The sequence below is a fragment of the Anomaloglossus baeobatrachus genome, chromosome 6, assembly GCF_048569485.1.
Source record: "Anomaloglossus baeobatrachus isolate aAnoBae1 chromosome 6, aAnoBae1.hap1, whole genome shotgun sequence".
Taxonomy (NCBI): Eukaryota; Metazoa; Chordata; class Amphibia; order Anura; family Aromobatidae; genus Anomaloglossus; species Anomaloglossus baeobatrachus.
The window spans coordinates 257,699,766-257,716,342 of NC_134358.1; the positions used below are offsets into that span (position 1 = coordinate 257,699,766).

The 16,577-nt window shown below is 46.1% G+C and overlaps 1 protein-coding gene across 2 annotated transcripts in view; it reads right to left on the reverse strand.

Annotated features, from left to right (window-relative positions):
• The window catches only part of MYLK4 (myosin light chain kinase family member 4), a 252,149-nt gene that overhangs the window by 142,454 nt on the left and 93,118 nt on the right, over window positions 1-16,577 (reverse strand). For both annotated transcript variants that reach the window (XM_075314815.1, XM_075314814.1), the window contains exons 2-3: window positions 10,373-10,469; window positions 7,305-7,905 (exon numbers count right to left, since the gene is read on the reverse strand). In XM_075314815.1, coding sequence (XP_075170930.1) covers window positions 7,305-7,905; window positions 10,373-10,469 — 698 coding nt within the window. The remainder of the gene's footprint in view (window positions 1-7,304; window positions 7,906-10,372; window positions 10,470-16,577) is intronic.

Sequence of the window (16,577 nt, forward strand, 5' to 3'; positions counted from 1 at the left end):
AATTACCCGGCGTTCTGAGTGGCCATGACGTGTCCGTGAGGCGGGACTTCCGGTTGGCCGGCGGTGGATGCGTCTGATTGTCTGCCCAATCAGCTGGGGGATGAAGGCCTATTTTAATGGCACCCCCGTTGTTTCCGGTCACGCCCCCTGACGAAGGTACACTCCGAAATGCGCATCGGGCGCATTCCCTCCGCAGTCCTCTTATCTAGGTAATGTTATGCTTGTATATTTGCCTTGTTCTAATCAGCGGTTAGTACCCTTGAATTAGTGGCTGCAAGCTGCCTTTTACTGCCATGCTGTAATTGATCTATGTGGACATTTGATCCTCAGCAACTAGTAGCATTGCATGTAACTGTTGGTGCTGGTCCACACCTCTGATGTTGGAAATACACATCGACCCTAATGTGTGAGTACACATATACATATTGAATTATCTTATTTACTCTCACTATAATTGTTTTTTGTGGTCCTTGTGCCTCCCTGCTGCGGTGTGGTTTTCCACCACCAACATCGATACATGCTTACATGGCGTTTTTTCATATGATATAATCCTCTCTATATTAAGAGGTTAAATATTGCTATCCATGGTTTCCTCTTCTTGAATTAGTGGCTGCATGCTGCTTTTTTCTGCCATGCTCTAATTGATCTATGTGGACATTTGATCCTCAGCAACTAGTAGCATTGCATGTCGCTGTTGGTGCTGGTCCACACCTCTGCTGCTGGAAATACACATCGACCCTAATGTGAGAGTACACATATATATATTGAATTATCTTATTTACTCTCACTATAATCGTTTATTGTGGTCCTTGTGCTTCCCCGCTGCGGTGTGGTTTTTCACCACCAACATCGATACATGCTTACATGGTGTTTTTCATGATATAATCCTCTCTATATTAAGAGGTTAAATATTGTTATCAATGGCTTCCTCTTGTATATACTAGGTTTTATAGTTTATTTTTACATATATCTTATATTAAGAATTGCCCTGGTGCACCATCTCTGTGAGCATGTGTTTCTGATTTGTGGGTCACTATTCCCTGGTTGGATATGACAATATACATTTTTTGTATATAACTGGTACATTGTTACCAATGTTTGTACTGTCTGCGGTGATGTATACAGTTTTTCCTTTCCCATCACCTCTCTGCATGTTCCAAATCATAATATGAATAATAATAATAAAAAAGAGTTGAACCGATGATCGCCTCCTCTTGTGTTTGTTTAAGCCAGTATATGTCTGGGCCCATCTGAAGTTTGCTAGAGAGTATTTGGTGTTATGATCCGGAACCATGGAAGACCACCATAACCCATTGGTAAAAGTTGACAAGAGCATTGGCAACTAATCTGGCCGCCATCTCCTTACTAACCATCAACACTAGAAGTAGCCGAGGGGTGAACTAACATCCTGTGCACCGCGAACCCAGCCGGAGAACTAGCTATCCTAAAGGAAGGAAAGATGAATAACTCTCTGCCTCAGAAAATAGACAAAGAATAGCAAGCCCCCCCCCCATTCAAAGACTGCGGTGATATCGGAAAATACAATACACAGATAGATGATAGGATTAGCAAAAGGTGAGGCCCCCACTGACTAAAATAGGAAAGGACAGGAAAGGGGCTGATGGTGGCCAGAGAAAAACCCTGCAAAATTCCAAATTCCTGATAGTACAAAAAGGCCCCCAGATCACACGATCTGCACTCCGTCCTATACCAGGCGCTCTTGTCATACCAATGAACAGAAAACAAGAGTCATTACAAATTAAAAAATCCACAAACACATGGACATATAGGAGCTATAATCCAAACAAAACTGCAGGGAGTTTCCCAGCTAAGCAACTGAGAGGGAAAATCCCTGCATGCAAATAAACTGAAAACAACCACAGCAAATGACAAACTCAGATAAGAGTAAAAGAACCAAACAACAAATAAAGAGCAAAGCACTTATCTGGGGTAGATGTGGTGTGGAGCAGAATGAAGCAGGCTGGTGAACAAAGAACAACTGACATCCGGCATAGCCTGCTATCAGACCAGGATTTAAATAAGCAGAGAGTTAGCAATGGAAACGCCCATTGCTCAACACACCTGGTCTATGTCCAAACCATTCCTGGCCACAAGAGGGAGCCTCCCAGCAGCCAAAGCCTAACTGACATTCACAACAGTACCCCCCTTGAGGAGGGGTCACTGAACCCTCACCAACGCCACCGGGTCGCTCGGGATGAGCATGATGGAAGGCGTGAACCAACCTGTCCGCATGAATGTCAGAAGCCACAACCCAAGAGTTATCCTCCTGCCCATAACCCTTCCATTTCACAAGGTACTGAAGCTGACGCCTACTGCGACGGGAATCCAGAATTTTTTCAACCTCATACTCCAGATCCCCTTGTACCAAAACAGGGTCAGGAGGCGCTGCTGCAGGAACTGTTGGCTCCACATGTTTCTTCAACAAGGACTTATGGAAGACATTGTGAATCTTAAATGACACAGGCAGAGTCAAACGGAAAGATCCAGGGTTGATAATCTCCGAAATCTTATAAGGTCCAATAAATCTGGGCTTAAATTTAGGAGATGGAACTCTCAAAGGAATATTTTTAGAGGACAACCACACCATATCCCCCACTTTAAACCGGGGACCAACAGTCCGAAGCCGGTTGGCAAACTTTTGGGCAGTTTCTTGGGACTGAAACAATTTATCCACTACCTGTCCCCAAATCTGCTGCATTCTGTTTACCACCGAATCCACCCCTGGACAGTCAGACGCCTCAAGCTGCCCCAAGAGGAACCTGGGATGAAACCCAAAATTGCAAAAAAAGGGGGACACCAATGTGGTAGAGCTAGCTCTATTGTTAAGGGCAAATTCAGCCAAAGGCAAAAACGAAACACAGTCATCCTGATCCGCAGAAACAAAACACTGTAAATAGGTCTCCAGGGTCTGGTTAGCCCTTTCAGTCTGACTATTGGTCTGAGGATGAAACGCTGAGGAGAAAGACAGCTGAACAGTTGGGTAGAAACACAACTCGTCATGTTTGGAGGAGGCAGAATGCTGAGTTGCATCCAAAGAATACCGTACCTACTGTGAAGCCTGGGGGTGGCAACATCATGATTTGGGGCTGTTTCTTTGCAAAGGGACCAGGACGACTGATCTGTGTACGTTAAAGAATGAATAGGGCCATGTATTGTGCGATTTTGAGTGCAAACCTCCTTCCATCAGGAAGGGCATTGAAGATGAAATGTGGTTGGCTCTTTCAACATGATAATGATCCCAAGCACACCACCAGGGCAATGAAGAAGTGGCTTCATAAGAAGCATATGAAGGTCTTGGAGTGGCCTAGCCAGTCTCCGGATCTCAATCCCATAGAAATCCTTTGGAGGGAGTTGAATGTCCGTGTTGCCCAGCGACAGGCCTAAAACATCACTGCTCTAGAGGAGATCTGCATGGAGGAATGGGCCAACATACCACCAACAGTGTGTGCCAACCTTACGAAGACTTACAGAAAACGAATGACCTCTGTCATTGCCAACAAAGGATATATAACAAAATATTGAGATGGACTTTTGTTATTAACCAAGTATTTATTTTCCACCATAATTTGCAAAAATAATCTTGCCAAATCAGACAAAGTGATTTTCTGGATTTGTTTTCTCATTTTGTATCTCATAGTTGTGGTCTACCTATGATGTCAACTATAGGCCTCTCTCATCTTTTTAAGTGGGAGAATTTGCACAATTGGTGGCTGACTATTTACTTTTTTCCCCCACTGTATACGTCATTGGTTGTGTCTGTCACGTAAATGCAGGCTTGTGCAGCAAGATTGCATTATTCCCGGCATATGTTGGCTGATCTGGTCAGCCAACGTGTAGATGTGACGCCCTGGACTAGCCAGGTAGTCACATGCATACCAACACACACACCCCCCACCCTAGGCAGCAACAACAGTCAATCAAAAACCCTTGTTGCCTCCCTCCAGGGTCTGATGTCCACACCAGGTGGGGCGTGCCAGGCGGTTGGCCCCACCCACTGAGGAGTTCACAGGCTTGGAGGCGAGAAAAGTGTCAGATCAGTTTTGGAGGTGAAAGTGAGAGGAGTAGACACTTGAGGTGTCTGGGTCGGAGCCCAGGCACTGACAGCAAGGTTGGCAGATGGTGGTGGCTGTCTGCAGGAGTTGGTGGAACTCCGCAGAGCCGTAAGGACTGGGGTCGGGCGTCGGCCCGCCGGTACCGGACCGGGGAATGGAGTGAAGCTAAGCACATAGGCAGGGCCATCAGACCCCGACCAGGCTTGGAGCCGCCGTTAATAGTCAAATCCGAATGTGACAGGAACCCCAGGGGTTTTCTAACAACCAAGTCCCGATTGAAGGCAACAGTCCACCCAGAGAGGATATACAGCCACCGCCACAGGCTAGAGATCCAAGGGCCAGCGCCTGCGGGCAAAACGGGCTCCTACGGCACCTATACGCCGGGGAGCGGACTACCGGTGGGCAACCACAGGAGTCAAGAACATCTTCACAGGTGCAGGGAAAGACAGCCACCATCAGCCGTCCGGGGAGAGCACAACAACAACACTGCAGCCGGCTGCGGGACCCGTCCATCCGTCCATCCTTGGTTTACCAACGACTCTGTCAGTGACTGTCTGAGTAAGTACACCAGTGCCGTCCGGCACCGCGCCGCGCAGTCCCTGCACCCCAGCCATCCGGCCTCCCCGTTACACCACCGGGCCCCGGGATCACCAACCCTCCTACCCACAGAGGGGACAACATCCTAGCTGCACCCTACCATCTCTCCCGGGATCCCCGTTACCAGCAGCGGTGGTGCCATCATCACCACGTCCCGTGGGTGTCGTCACGAGCAATCTCCCTAAACATACCACCCCCTTTTCACTCTCGGGTGAGGAGCGCTGCTCAAGTCCCCGGGTCCGGTCCACCGCTCGAGCCACCGAGCAGCAGCAGCAGAAGCCCCGGACCCGAGCGTGGCGAGAGCGTCCCCTCCGCCCCCGACATAGAGCTAATAGGTGCCGGTGGATAGAAGATAGACCCACACCTGTTAACTAGTTGGATAGCGCTGTCAAACTCTGATAGCGTAATCTAACATGTGCTGTCAGGGATTGCGCCATTCCCTGCCACCATCAGCGACTCCATGACGCGATCACGGTGCGCCAATGGGTTGTAATGTAGCAGGAGGTCAGCTGCTGACCTCTGTCACTTTCATTACGAAGTTACTGTGAATTCGGGCAGAGCGCCGACATTCACAGGAGATCAGCATTGCTGCTGTTCAGATGGATGCTGAACCATAGCTCTGATCAGCAGAAGCGATGGGATCGTGCAGGCTTCATATCCACTAAAGAGACTAATACAATCAATAAAAAAATGTAAAGATAATGTTTTAAAAAAAAGTAAAAAAAGACCCACAAAAACCTAAAAGTTCAAATCATGCCCCTTTTGCCTTATTGAAAATAAAACACTAATAAAAAACCAACACATATTTGGTATCGCCGAGTTCAGGAATGCCTGATCTATCAATATAAAATAAACAAATCTGATTGGTAAAGGGCATAGTGAGAAAAAAAATCAAAACATCAGAATTACAGTTTTTTTGGTTGTGGCAACATTGCATTAAAATGCAATAAAAAAAAACCAAGGAGAAAAATTGTAGGAAAAATACCCTGACTATAAATAAATTTTTCTCCTTGTTTTTTTTCTAGTCTTGAGGCTGCAATTCACATGCTTGTAATGTTGCATGTTTATTGAACATTTGTTACAGCTCAGTTTGTTGGTGTTTTTTGTCTGTTATCTTGCTTTAATGTAAGTTGGGGGTGCAGCCCTCCTTATACTGAGGCTGAACAATTACCTGCTTCTCACTTTTTGCTGTGTATTTAATCTGGGACCCAGCTGACCACTTTACCATTCATATTGAAGTTTGGACATGACACAAGTCAGGTACAGAATATGTTTTTAACTTTAGTAGGTTAGGGACTGTCTCAGATGGGTACACCGTGATGAGGTGAGACAGCTTCTTACCTTTTTGCAAAAATGTATATACTAAGTACCCTGTTATTAAGCACTTGCAATTTATTTACTTATAGTCAGGGTATTTTTCCTACAATTTTTCTCCTTGGTTTTTTTCTAGTCTTGAGGCTGCAATTCACATGCTTGTAATGTTGCATGTTTATTGAACATTTGTTACAGCTCAGTTTGTTGGGGTTTTTTATTAAAATGCAATAGCAAACGATTAAAACATCACATTTATCACAAAATGGTATAATTAATAACGATAGCTCTAGATGCAAAAAAATAAGCCATCACTGAGCCCCAGATCACGAAAAATGAAAATGCAACGGGTTTGGAAAATAGAAACAAAAGTGCAAATTCTTTTTTTTTGACAAATTTCTGATTTTTTTTTCACCACTTCGATAAAGTAAGATTATACGTTTGGTATCTACGAACTTGTACTGACCTGGGGAATCATAATACCAGGTTAGTTCTATCATATAGTGAACTTGGTGAATTAAAAAAAACAAAAAACAAAAACATACTTTTTTTTAGCAATTTCACCGCACTTGGATTTTTTTTCCTGTTTTCCAGTACAATATGGGGCAGAATGAATGCTGTCATTCCAAAGTACAACTCGTCCTGCCAAAAACAAGCCCTCATATGGCTATATTGACAGAAAAGTAAAAGAGTTAAGGCTCTAGGAAGAAGGGGAGGAAAAACTAAAACAGAAAATCGCCTCTGGGTGAAGAGGTTAATTATATAACTGTATCTTGAATATGTTTTGGCAAACCTCTAAGATGCCAAAACGCCAAAGCTTGTGTCACTTTCCAAATATTTCTGGACTTAACTGTATGTTTCTAGTGGATTATATCTATACAATATTAGTGATTTGGCTTATTAAGTGATTCAGCTCATTTACCCCGTTGAATGGTTTTGAAAACGGTAACAAAAATTAAAGGATTTATAAAAACAAAAACATTATTCATTCATTCATTGTGAGTAATAGGAATAAACATAAAATTGCTAAACAGCATGCATTTTTCCAGATGAGGACCGGCATGGATATGTGGAAAATTGGCTATATGCCGAGAAATAGGACAAAAATTGCTCCATGTGTAAACACATTTTCTCCATATTGCTCAGAGAGATACATTTTATTGGAAAATCTCCCGGCCATCATATGAGTTTTTCATCTCATCTTCCAGCTGCCTATTATTATAATCATTTGGACTTTCCCATACAGACTCCATATATAATAGTCAGAAATTAATAAATCAAGATAAACAAAAAAATTGTTTGGAGGATATAGCAATTCCTTACCTTTCTACTATGGATGCTTCTTGTTCAGTATCCTCACCAACTGGGGATGGAGAAAGTAGATCCGATATGTAATTTCCACTGACTGGTAGTAGATCTTTTGAATTTAGTGATTCTGAGAAGCTGTGTATTGTCTTTACTTCTTCACTAATTGTATTATTTTGGATTTTATCATCTTTGCTTTGTTCAGATATGATCTCATGTTTCGCTTTGTGCTCTTTGTGTTGCTTTTCCCTTTGTTCATTCGTTGAGCCTTCAGATAATAAAATAAGATTTCCTTCCCCCTTGTTCTCTTCAATACTGTCAAGTATTTCTTCTGTAGTCTCAGTTTTGTTACTTGTCTCTGCCAAAGCTTGAATGAGTTCATCATTCAAACACACAGGTATCTCACCTTCTTCTACACAATAAATAATCGGAGTGCTGCCTTCTGCCCCAGGACCGCTAAGTGAGTTTGGAATATCTATCGATATAAAATTCTCTTCTTCTCTTAATTCACGAGACTTTTTCTTGAACAATATAACAGATGCCTTTTCAGTATTTTCTCTATTGAGTTTTTTGACCTTTTCTTTATAGCTGTGGGTCTGTGTCTTTTGAATAGATCGCTCTAAAAGCAATGACAGGACAGCAAGCATATAATAGCAGGTCTGATTAGGACATATTTAAATAGAACCTGTCAAAACTTTACAACGTCTCTTTAATTAGATACCTGTCTTCTATGTCAAAATATTTTTCTGGAATTTTTGTCGCACTCTGCATTGTGCCATTCCTCTATTATGTATGAACATATTGGTATGCTCTAGAATTGCCCTTTAATATATATGTATTTTTATAAAAAGACATATGAGAAAAGATGACAGGTCCTCTTTAAAGAATATGCCCAAAGGCTTTTACTTACACATAGTCAGTAGCATTAGCCATTAGCCATACAAAACAACATGTAAAGCATCATCACCAAGCTTTTAAAGCCAATGCAGTACTTAAAAATAATAGTTAGATTTTATGGTATAAGAAAATGCAATAAGACTGATAAATACTGGACTTTAAAGGGAACCTGTCATCAGAAATTTCGCCCAAAAGCTAAAAGATTCCCCCCCTGCAGCTCCTGGGCTGCATTCTAGGAAGGTCCCTGTTATTATTGTGCCCCATGTGAGACCAAAATAAAGCCTTTATAAAGTTCTACCTTTTTGTATGCAGCTTCTGTAAATTCGTCCCGGGGGCGGGCTCTCTGCCGTCCGTTATTCTGCCTCCTGGTCCTGTATGCCGCCCCCATCGCTCCTTTCCATATCTGATGCACCGCCCACTGCTCCAGCCATCCCCGTGCATGCCCAGTGCCAGTCTCACAGGACTGAGCACTGTGACTGCTGGTGATGTGTGCGCAGGCAAGTGATTATGGACGGGGCTGTGACTGTTATCAGCAAGTACCCGGCCATAATCTCTTGAGCGCGCAAACCTCTCCAGCGTCACACTGAGCTCAGGATTTATGCTAGACTGTATGGGCTGCTTTCAGGGATGACGTCCCTTTGTCATGTGATAGTATTTCGAACACGCCCCTATCACATGACAAAGGGACGTCATCCCTGGAAGCAGCCCATACAGTCTAGCATAAATCCTGAGCACAGTGTGACGCTGGAGAGGTTTGCGCGCTCAAGAGATTATGGCCGGGTACTTGCTGATAACAGTCACAGCCCCGTCCATAATCACTTGCCTGCGCACACATCACCAGCAGTCACAGTGCTCAGTCCTGTGAGACTGGCACTGGGCATGCACGGGGATGGCTGGAGCAGTGGGCGGTGCATCAGATATGGAAAGGAGCGATGGGGGCGGCATACAGGACCAGGAGGCAGAATAACGGACGGCAGAGAGCCCGCCCCCGGGACGAATTTACAGAAGCTGCATACAAAAAGGTAGAACTTTATAAAGGCTTTATTTTGGTCTCACATGGGGCACAATAATAACAGGGACCTTCCTAGAATGCAGCTCAGGAGCTGCAGAGGGGGAATCTTTTAGCTTTTGGGCGAAATTTCTGATGACAGGTTCCCTTTAAAAACATTATTTTAATATGTTTTATCTATTTTTAGATTGTTGATATTAGGGTATGGTCACACGTGGTGGATTTGTAAACCAGAAGTTCAACATTTTATTACTACATGAACTGTGTGAAGAAATCCGAGGCTGACACTTAATTAGATGTGCAGTTTGAGGTGAAACTCATTACTATTAGGCTATGTGCACACGTTGCAGATTTGGTGCCGAAATGTGCACCTTTTGGCAGAAAAACGCACCAAAAAGCGCATGCGTTTTTGTGCCATGGATTTTTCTTAATGAAGTCAATGGGTAGAAGGGCTAAAAAACGCAGGAAAAACGCACCAACAATTGACATGCTGCAGTTTCTTTTCTGCAGGGAAAAAATAAGCAAGATGTGCACACAGCACTTCAGAATTCTCATTGACTTTGCTGGCATAGCTCAGGTAAAGACAAATCTGCATAAAAAGATGCACTGTGCACACACAGCCTAGGTCCTACTAATCCATCAGTTTCTCCATGAAGAATCAATACATATTCTTGAAGATATTTTAACTGACAAAAATCTACATAAAAACTTCCATGGCGTTTGAATGGGGTTATAGAGACCATATCTAGAAAGAAGTGATGATGCCTATTAAGCAGATTTTAAGCATAAATTCACTTTAACACCTGTCTTAAATCTCCAGTTTTACAAGACCCATTGCTACCTTAGAAAAAAACCTGTACTATGCAAATGATTATTAAAATTCTAATTATAAATCAACAGAAACTAAAAGAAAAAAGCAATAGATAAGCAGAAAATCTGATCACAATATAGAATATTAGGATACTCTACTTAACTAATATTGCTTATTACTGTTCGCTTCTATACGTCTTTTTCTTTACACTAGAGAATGAAGGAACAGATATATTTACATTCTTCTTGTGACAAGATTATGTGAATTATTGTAATATTTCCATCTGTAGGAAAATAAGGTGACCCAAGGTTTTGGATTAGATCCAATATTTCGTTCACTCTTTACTTATGTTTGTAATATATTGTATACCTGCATCAGGGGGCTTCTTTTTCTTCAGAGACTTTGTTCCCTTTAACGGCAAGGATACATTTTTCTTCTTTTCACTTGTGATTTGATTATTGATGATCTGTGAGTGTAAAGAAATCTTTAAATTTTTCTTGAAAATAGTCATAGTAAAAGATAAACACACCAAATATATTTATACAACATTATCTAAATGAACATATATCACATTCAACTGAAATTTTCGAACTTGCCACTCAAAATAATTTTGCAATTTTAGATTTCATTGTGGGTATTCCATACTAACACAAATGTTTCTGACCAAGAAAAGGACCTTCGTCAGTGTGCAGAGAGAGAAGCATGGATGAATCCCAGATAGAGAGAGCACAAGCTCTTTGTCCACCGCTGAAAAATGAAAGTCACTCTATATGACTGCAGACTTGTGAGATCTCACAGCGCGTACAGTGTGCACTGTCAGGATTCTCTGGTGCTGGTGGCAAGACCAGGAGGTCATGTGACCACAAGTATGCAATATGCATACTACTGGGTACATTCAGATTGGACGTACATGGCCTCATTCAATACTGCGGCTCCATTCAAACAAGAGACTGCCAGCAATAAGTCACTATTACCTAAACTTTGGATAGGTAAATATTCTGGTTCAAGGAGCAACCCTTTAAAACAATTTACTAGGTAATTCCCATGTCTGACTTACATGGCTAAGTTAAGAATAACTGTTCTAGGTCATGGTCCACATAGGTGGGTGTTACGAAAATAACTAAGTTCAGGTGTTATACAATACTCGAGTCCCCCTCTCCGGTCGTCACTACTCACCTAACTAAAATCTTCAATCTCTCTCTCTATTCTCTTATCTTCCCCTCCTCCTTCAAACACACTATCATTACTCCATTATTAAAAAAACCCTGCTCTTGCACAACCTGCACAAGCAACTACAGACCAGTCTCCAATCTCCCGTTCATCTCTAAACTCTTGGAGCGCCTGGTCTACTCCTGCCTCATCCGTTACCTCTCTACTCACTCTTTTCTAGATTCATTACAGTCTCTCTTCTGCCATTTACATTCAGCAGAAACTGCCCTCATCAAAGTGACCAATGACCTTTTGACAGCAAAATGTAATGGTGACTACTCTATGCTTATTCTTCTTAATCTCTCCAAAACCTTCAACACTGTTGACCACCATCTCCTTCTCGCTATGCTCCATTAAATTGGCTTAAAGGATATCACTCTCTCCTGGTTCTCTTCCTATCTCTCTGACTGCTCTTTCAGTGTATCATTTGCTGGCTCCCCATCTTCCTCTCTTCCTCTCACTGTTGGGGTCCCTTTAAGGTTCAATCCTTGGGCCTCTTCTCTTTTCTATCTACACTGCCCCAATTGGACAGATCATCACCAAATTTGGCTTCCAGTAATATCTTTATGCTGATGATACACAATTATACACCTCATCCCCTGACCTCACCCCCGCTGTACTACAGAACACCAGTGACTCTCTGACTCCAGTTTCCAACATCATGTCTGCTCTCTATCTGAAACTTAATCTTTCCAAACCTGAACTTCTTCTCTTTCCTCCGTCTACTAACTTTCCTAAACCTGACATCTTCCTCTCTGTGTGCGGCACCACGATATATACCTGTCACCGATCTTTCCTTCACCTTCTATATACAATCTCTCGCCTGCTCTTGTCACTTGCACCTGAAGAAAATCTCTAGACTCCACCCCTTTCTCACCAGGGAAATTACAAAAAGCTTCACTGTGACCATGATTCACTCCCACCTTGACTACTGTAATTCTCTATTAATTGGCTTACCCCTAACTAAACATTCTCCTCTGAAGTCCATTCTAATTCAGCAGCCAGTGTCACCTATCTGGCTAATTGTTACTCAGACGCTTCCACTCTGTGTCAGTCATTGCACTGGCTGCCCATACATCATAGGAGCCAATTTAAATTGCTTGTTCTCACCTACAAAGCTCTCCACAGTGCAGAACCTTGCCAAATCTCCACCCTACCCCTTCTCTATGCTCCGCAAAGGACTTTTGACTAACTTCCATTCTAATGCAAACCTCCAACTCCCGACTCCAAGACTTCTCCCAAGCTGTACAAATCCTCTAGAATGTGCTACCCCAAGAAACTAGGATGAACCACAACCTATACAGCTTCGGATGCTCCCTAAAAACCACATCTTTTTAGGGTGACCTTTCACCTTTCCTAATCGAAGTAAAACATATAGAGCCCCTCCACTACTTCTCAGAACATAACTCCATCAGACTCCACTGCACCCAAAAGCATCACAAAGAATGACTGCTGATTGGCTCATGCAGCCTTTATCTCTCAAACATTTTTTCGAGATGGCTGGACTGTCATTGTAAATAAGCACCTGTACCTTGTCACCCCCACCTCACCCTGTTGTAAATTGTAAGCTCTTACAAACAGAGTTGTCATTATTTTTTCTTTAATTATTATATTTTCTTGAACTGTTACTTATGAATATTTGTTTGTATATGAACCTCTGAATTGTAAAGCACTGCTGAATATGCTGGCACTATAGAAATAAAGAAATAAATACTATTATTTGTGAAACTGGAATAAAAATGCATAGGAGTTTCATACATAATGTAGGAAAGCAAGCTATGCTGATGGTGTAAGTACAGAGTTGCGTAAAGAGTGTAACTCGATGTGCTATTCTGTTTTCAAAACTCCCATTTGCTGCCTTTGTAGCGGAAAAAAATGTAGTACAGCTGATTTTGGATGTTTATGGATCCTTGGTGACTGAGACCTAGAAGCGTTAATTTTGGTTTTGAAAATAATCCTATTCATAATCATACTGTTTTAGAGGTACAATACAAAAAAACGCATATGTGCTAATGTGTCGCCCTGGGCAAGCCAGGGGACACGGGTCACAACACCACCACACCCCACACTCCAGGTAGGCACATCAATGCTAACCACAAATCCTTGTTGCCTTCCTCCAGGAGTCTGATGATGCACACCAGGGGGTGGGCCAGGCGGTTGGCTCCGCCCACCAAGGAACTCACAGCTCTGGAGGCAGGAAGAAACCAGGCAGTCTAGTCAGGGAGGAGGAAGAGGAAGGAGTGGAGGAGTAGTCTAGACAGGGCGAAAGTAAACAGCAAAGTGAGAGTGAAAGTAAAAGTAGAAAAGTGGAAAAGGAGGAAAGCAAGTGAAGTGACAGAAGAGAAAGACAGCCTGAAGGGTCCAGCTTTGTGGAGGGCCAGATCAGCAAGGTCAGCGACGGCGGTGACTGTCTGGAGGGGGACCGTTTGGAAGTTCCTGGAAGGACCCCGTTGGCTGTGTGCCCGGAGGTCTGGAGCAGTGTTCCGAAGGACAGTCAGCACCAGGGCAGGGGCCTCTCGGACCCCGGCAAGGCTAGGAGTCGCCAAATTTGCCGAATCCATCAGTGACGGGGACGCAGATCCCCCAACAACCAAGTCCCGATTGAAGGCAACAGCCCAACCTGAACCGGGGAGACACCACCACCGCCAGGGCACCAGTTTCCCCAGGGCCAGCGCCTGCGGGCAAAGTGTAGAGCTCCTCCGGCCCAGATTGCAGTCGGGGAGCGGGTAACCGGAGGGAATCCACCGCTACCACAAGTCAACCATAGGTGCAAGGAAGAGGGACATCACCGTCACCTACCGGGAGTGCAGGTGCAGCCGTCTGTGGGACCGTCCTACCAGCCGTTTGGTTTACCGTACAAACTGTGTCCGTGTCTCAGGCTGAGTGAGTACCACAGTGCCGCAAGGCACAGCGCTGCCCCCCGCGTCCCTGCGCCCACCAGGCCCCGCACCTACTTCCCCATCACCGGGCCCCGGGATCACCAACCCCTACCCACGGAGGGGCAACACAACAACTGGCTGCTCTGCATCACCATCCCCGGGAGCCCCATATTGAGCAGCGGTGGTGAAATCACCACAACCATGGGTGGCGTCACGAACTATAACAATCCCCACACCCAACAACCCCCTTTCACTCACGGGCGAGGAGTGTCGCTCGAGAAACCCCGGGATCCGGACCACCGCTCGAGCCACCACTGAGCAGCTGCCGGACCCGAGCAGAAGGGGTGAGCGCGGTGTGCTGAGGCCCTCCTCCCCGCCCGCGACAACTTGGCGTCACGAACAGGATCCTACCGCTCTGCCGTCAGGTAGAGGTGCGCCTTGTTACCGCCGGAGGTATCCGGCAGAAAAATTTCAGAAGCCGCCATCTTTGGCGCGAAAAGTTCCCGCTCGAGCGTCTTCTCGAGCAGTAGAGGCGCGAAGGCCAAAACCCCGCCCTGAGAGAGGAGGGGCCGGAAAGAGCTAAGGGGGACGCGATGGCGGCTGGCGGCATGTAGTCGCGGATATAAAAGCAGGGACGCCAGGACCTTGCGAGCACACCGTTCCTGGAAGAAAGACAGAAAGATACCATGTGGATGCCGTCCCGAAACACCGTGGCCCCCGCACCGGGAACCGCAGCGTGGGTGGAGATCCGGACCGCGCAGCTCCACCTAAGGCTGCAGGTCAAGATGCAGCTCCTCTTGGAGGAATGGGAGACCGACATGGCGGACGTTATAGCCACCGTGCGGAGACGCGAGGAGGAAGCGGAGGAAGGGAGGGTGAGTGACCCACGCCCCTATGTCCCGGAGGGACCGGTCGCTGCGGCTGAGGGACCCGGTCCGAGCCCTCTCCCCCCGTTGCTTCCCTCGCCACCCGTCTCGGGGGCCGTGACCCCGCCACTAGGCCCGCTACCACCGCAACCGGTAGCGATACCCAGCCCGTCCGCCCCAGCGGACCGACCTGTAGCCGGAGCCCGTAGCAAACCGGAGGTGTTGCCATGGAAGGCCCCGAAGATTGTGCCAGAGACAGTCCCCGAGCAGTTTCCCGAGCCGGAGCCGATGACCCGCTCCGAGCCGAAGGCCCAACTGCGGAAAGCCCCTGTGCCCATCCCCCACACCTCGGCTGAGGTGGCGCCGGGTTGTTGCTGCAAGGCAGCGCCCAAGGCCATGACACCGCGGGATACGCTACCCACCTTCCTGACAGTGGGTAACGTGCTGGATGTCCCGCAGGGCTCAACCCGTGCGCCGGAGCTGGCAGCAGCGCCATACTGGGACAGGGAGCCGACAAAGTTGGGCCTGGAGATCGCGGAGAGGGAGAGAAGGAAAGCCGAGCTGGTGGCCCGAGCCATTCGGGAAAAGGAAAATCTGCGGCAAGCAACCTTCCGTGTCCGGGGCCCGTTCTACGAGGGGCAGGTGAGGCGGTTTGATGTCCGCCGGGGCTACGGATTCATATACGAACCGGGCCTGGAGGCCGAGGTGTTTGTGGCCCGGCGGGATGTGAATGCCCATCTGCCCGAGGAGCATCCTGGCCGCAATCTCATACCGGGAGACATGGTGCGTTACACCCGGCACTGCGGAGAGAGGGGGTGGTTTGCCCTGGATGTGAAGCTCAGGGGCAGCAATGAGAGCAGGGTGAGCTCTGCACCCCCTCCCTCGGATGAAGCAGCAGAAGGACCGGAGTAGGGCAGCGGATGCCCGTTGCACCGTCAACGTTGGGACCACCACAGAGTTTGTTGTTGTTTGTTTGAAAGTTTGCAAAAAGAATGATGAAAATGAAAATGCCTGAAGTTTAACCTGATTTGCTCTGTGATTGAACCGGCAGGAGCCGGCACCGTTGTCCCCGTGGGGACCGTTTAAGTTTTGCATGGGAACTATCCATGGACAAGCCCGTGAACTTGCAGGGCACCACAAACGTTAAGTGGCTTGTAAATATGTTGGTTACCGTTACCGTTTCCGCAATGCCGCCTCCGGAGAGGCAGGTTGGAGGGAGGGCCCTGAGCAGAGCAGGCTAGGGCCCAGCCACCAAAGGAACCGGTGGCCACCCTCTGGAGGGAAGGACAGATCCCGCTCGGGTGACTTGTGCTGGACTGTGGGTCAAGGGGTGCTGCCTGGGTTTTAGGGGCAGCATCAGGGCCAGGTTGCTTGGGTGGGAGAGAGCGGAAACCGTGACCGTAAACCGTTGCAACGTTTAAGTAAATGTGCCTCCCGTCTTGGGAAGAGTTTTGATTAAAAATGTTATTTATGTTTGTTTAACCTTGTTACCCCTTTTTACAGAAAAATAAAACCGGTGTAGGACAGCAGCCCGCGGACGGTCTGCATTTTGCTAAGGGGGAATGTGTCGCCCTGGGCAAGCCAGGGGACACGGGTCACAACACCACCACACCCCACACT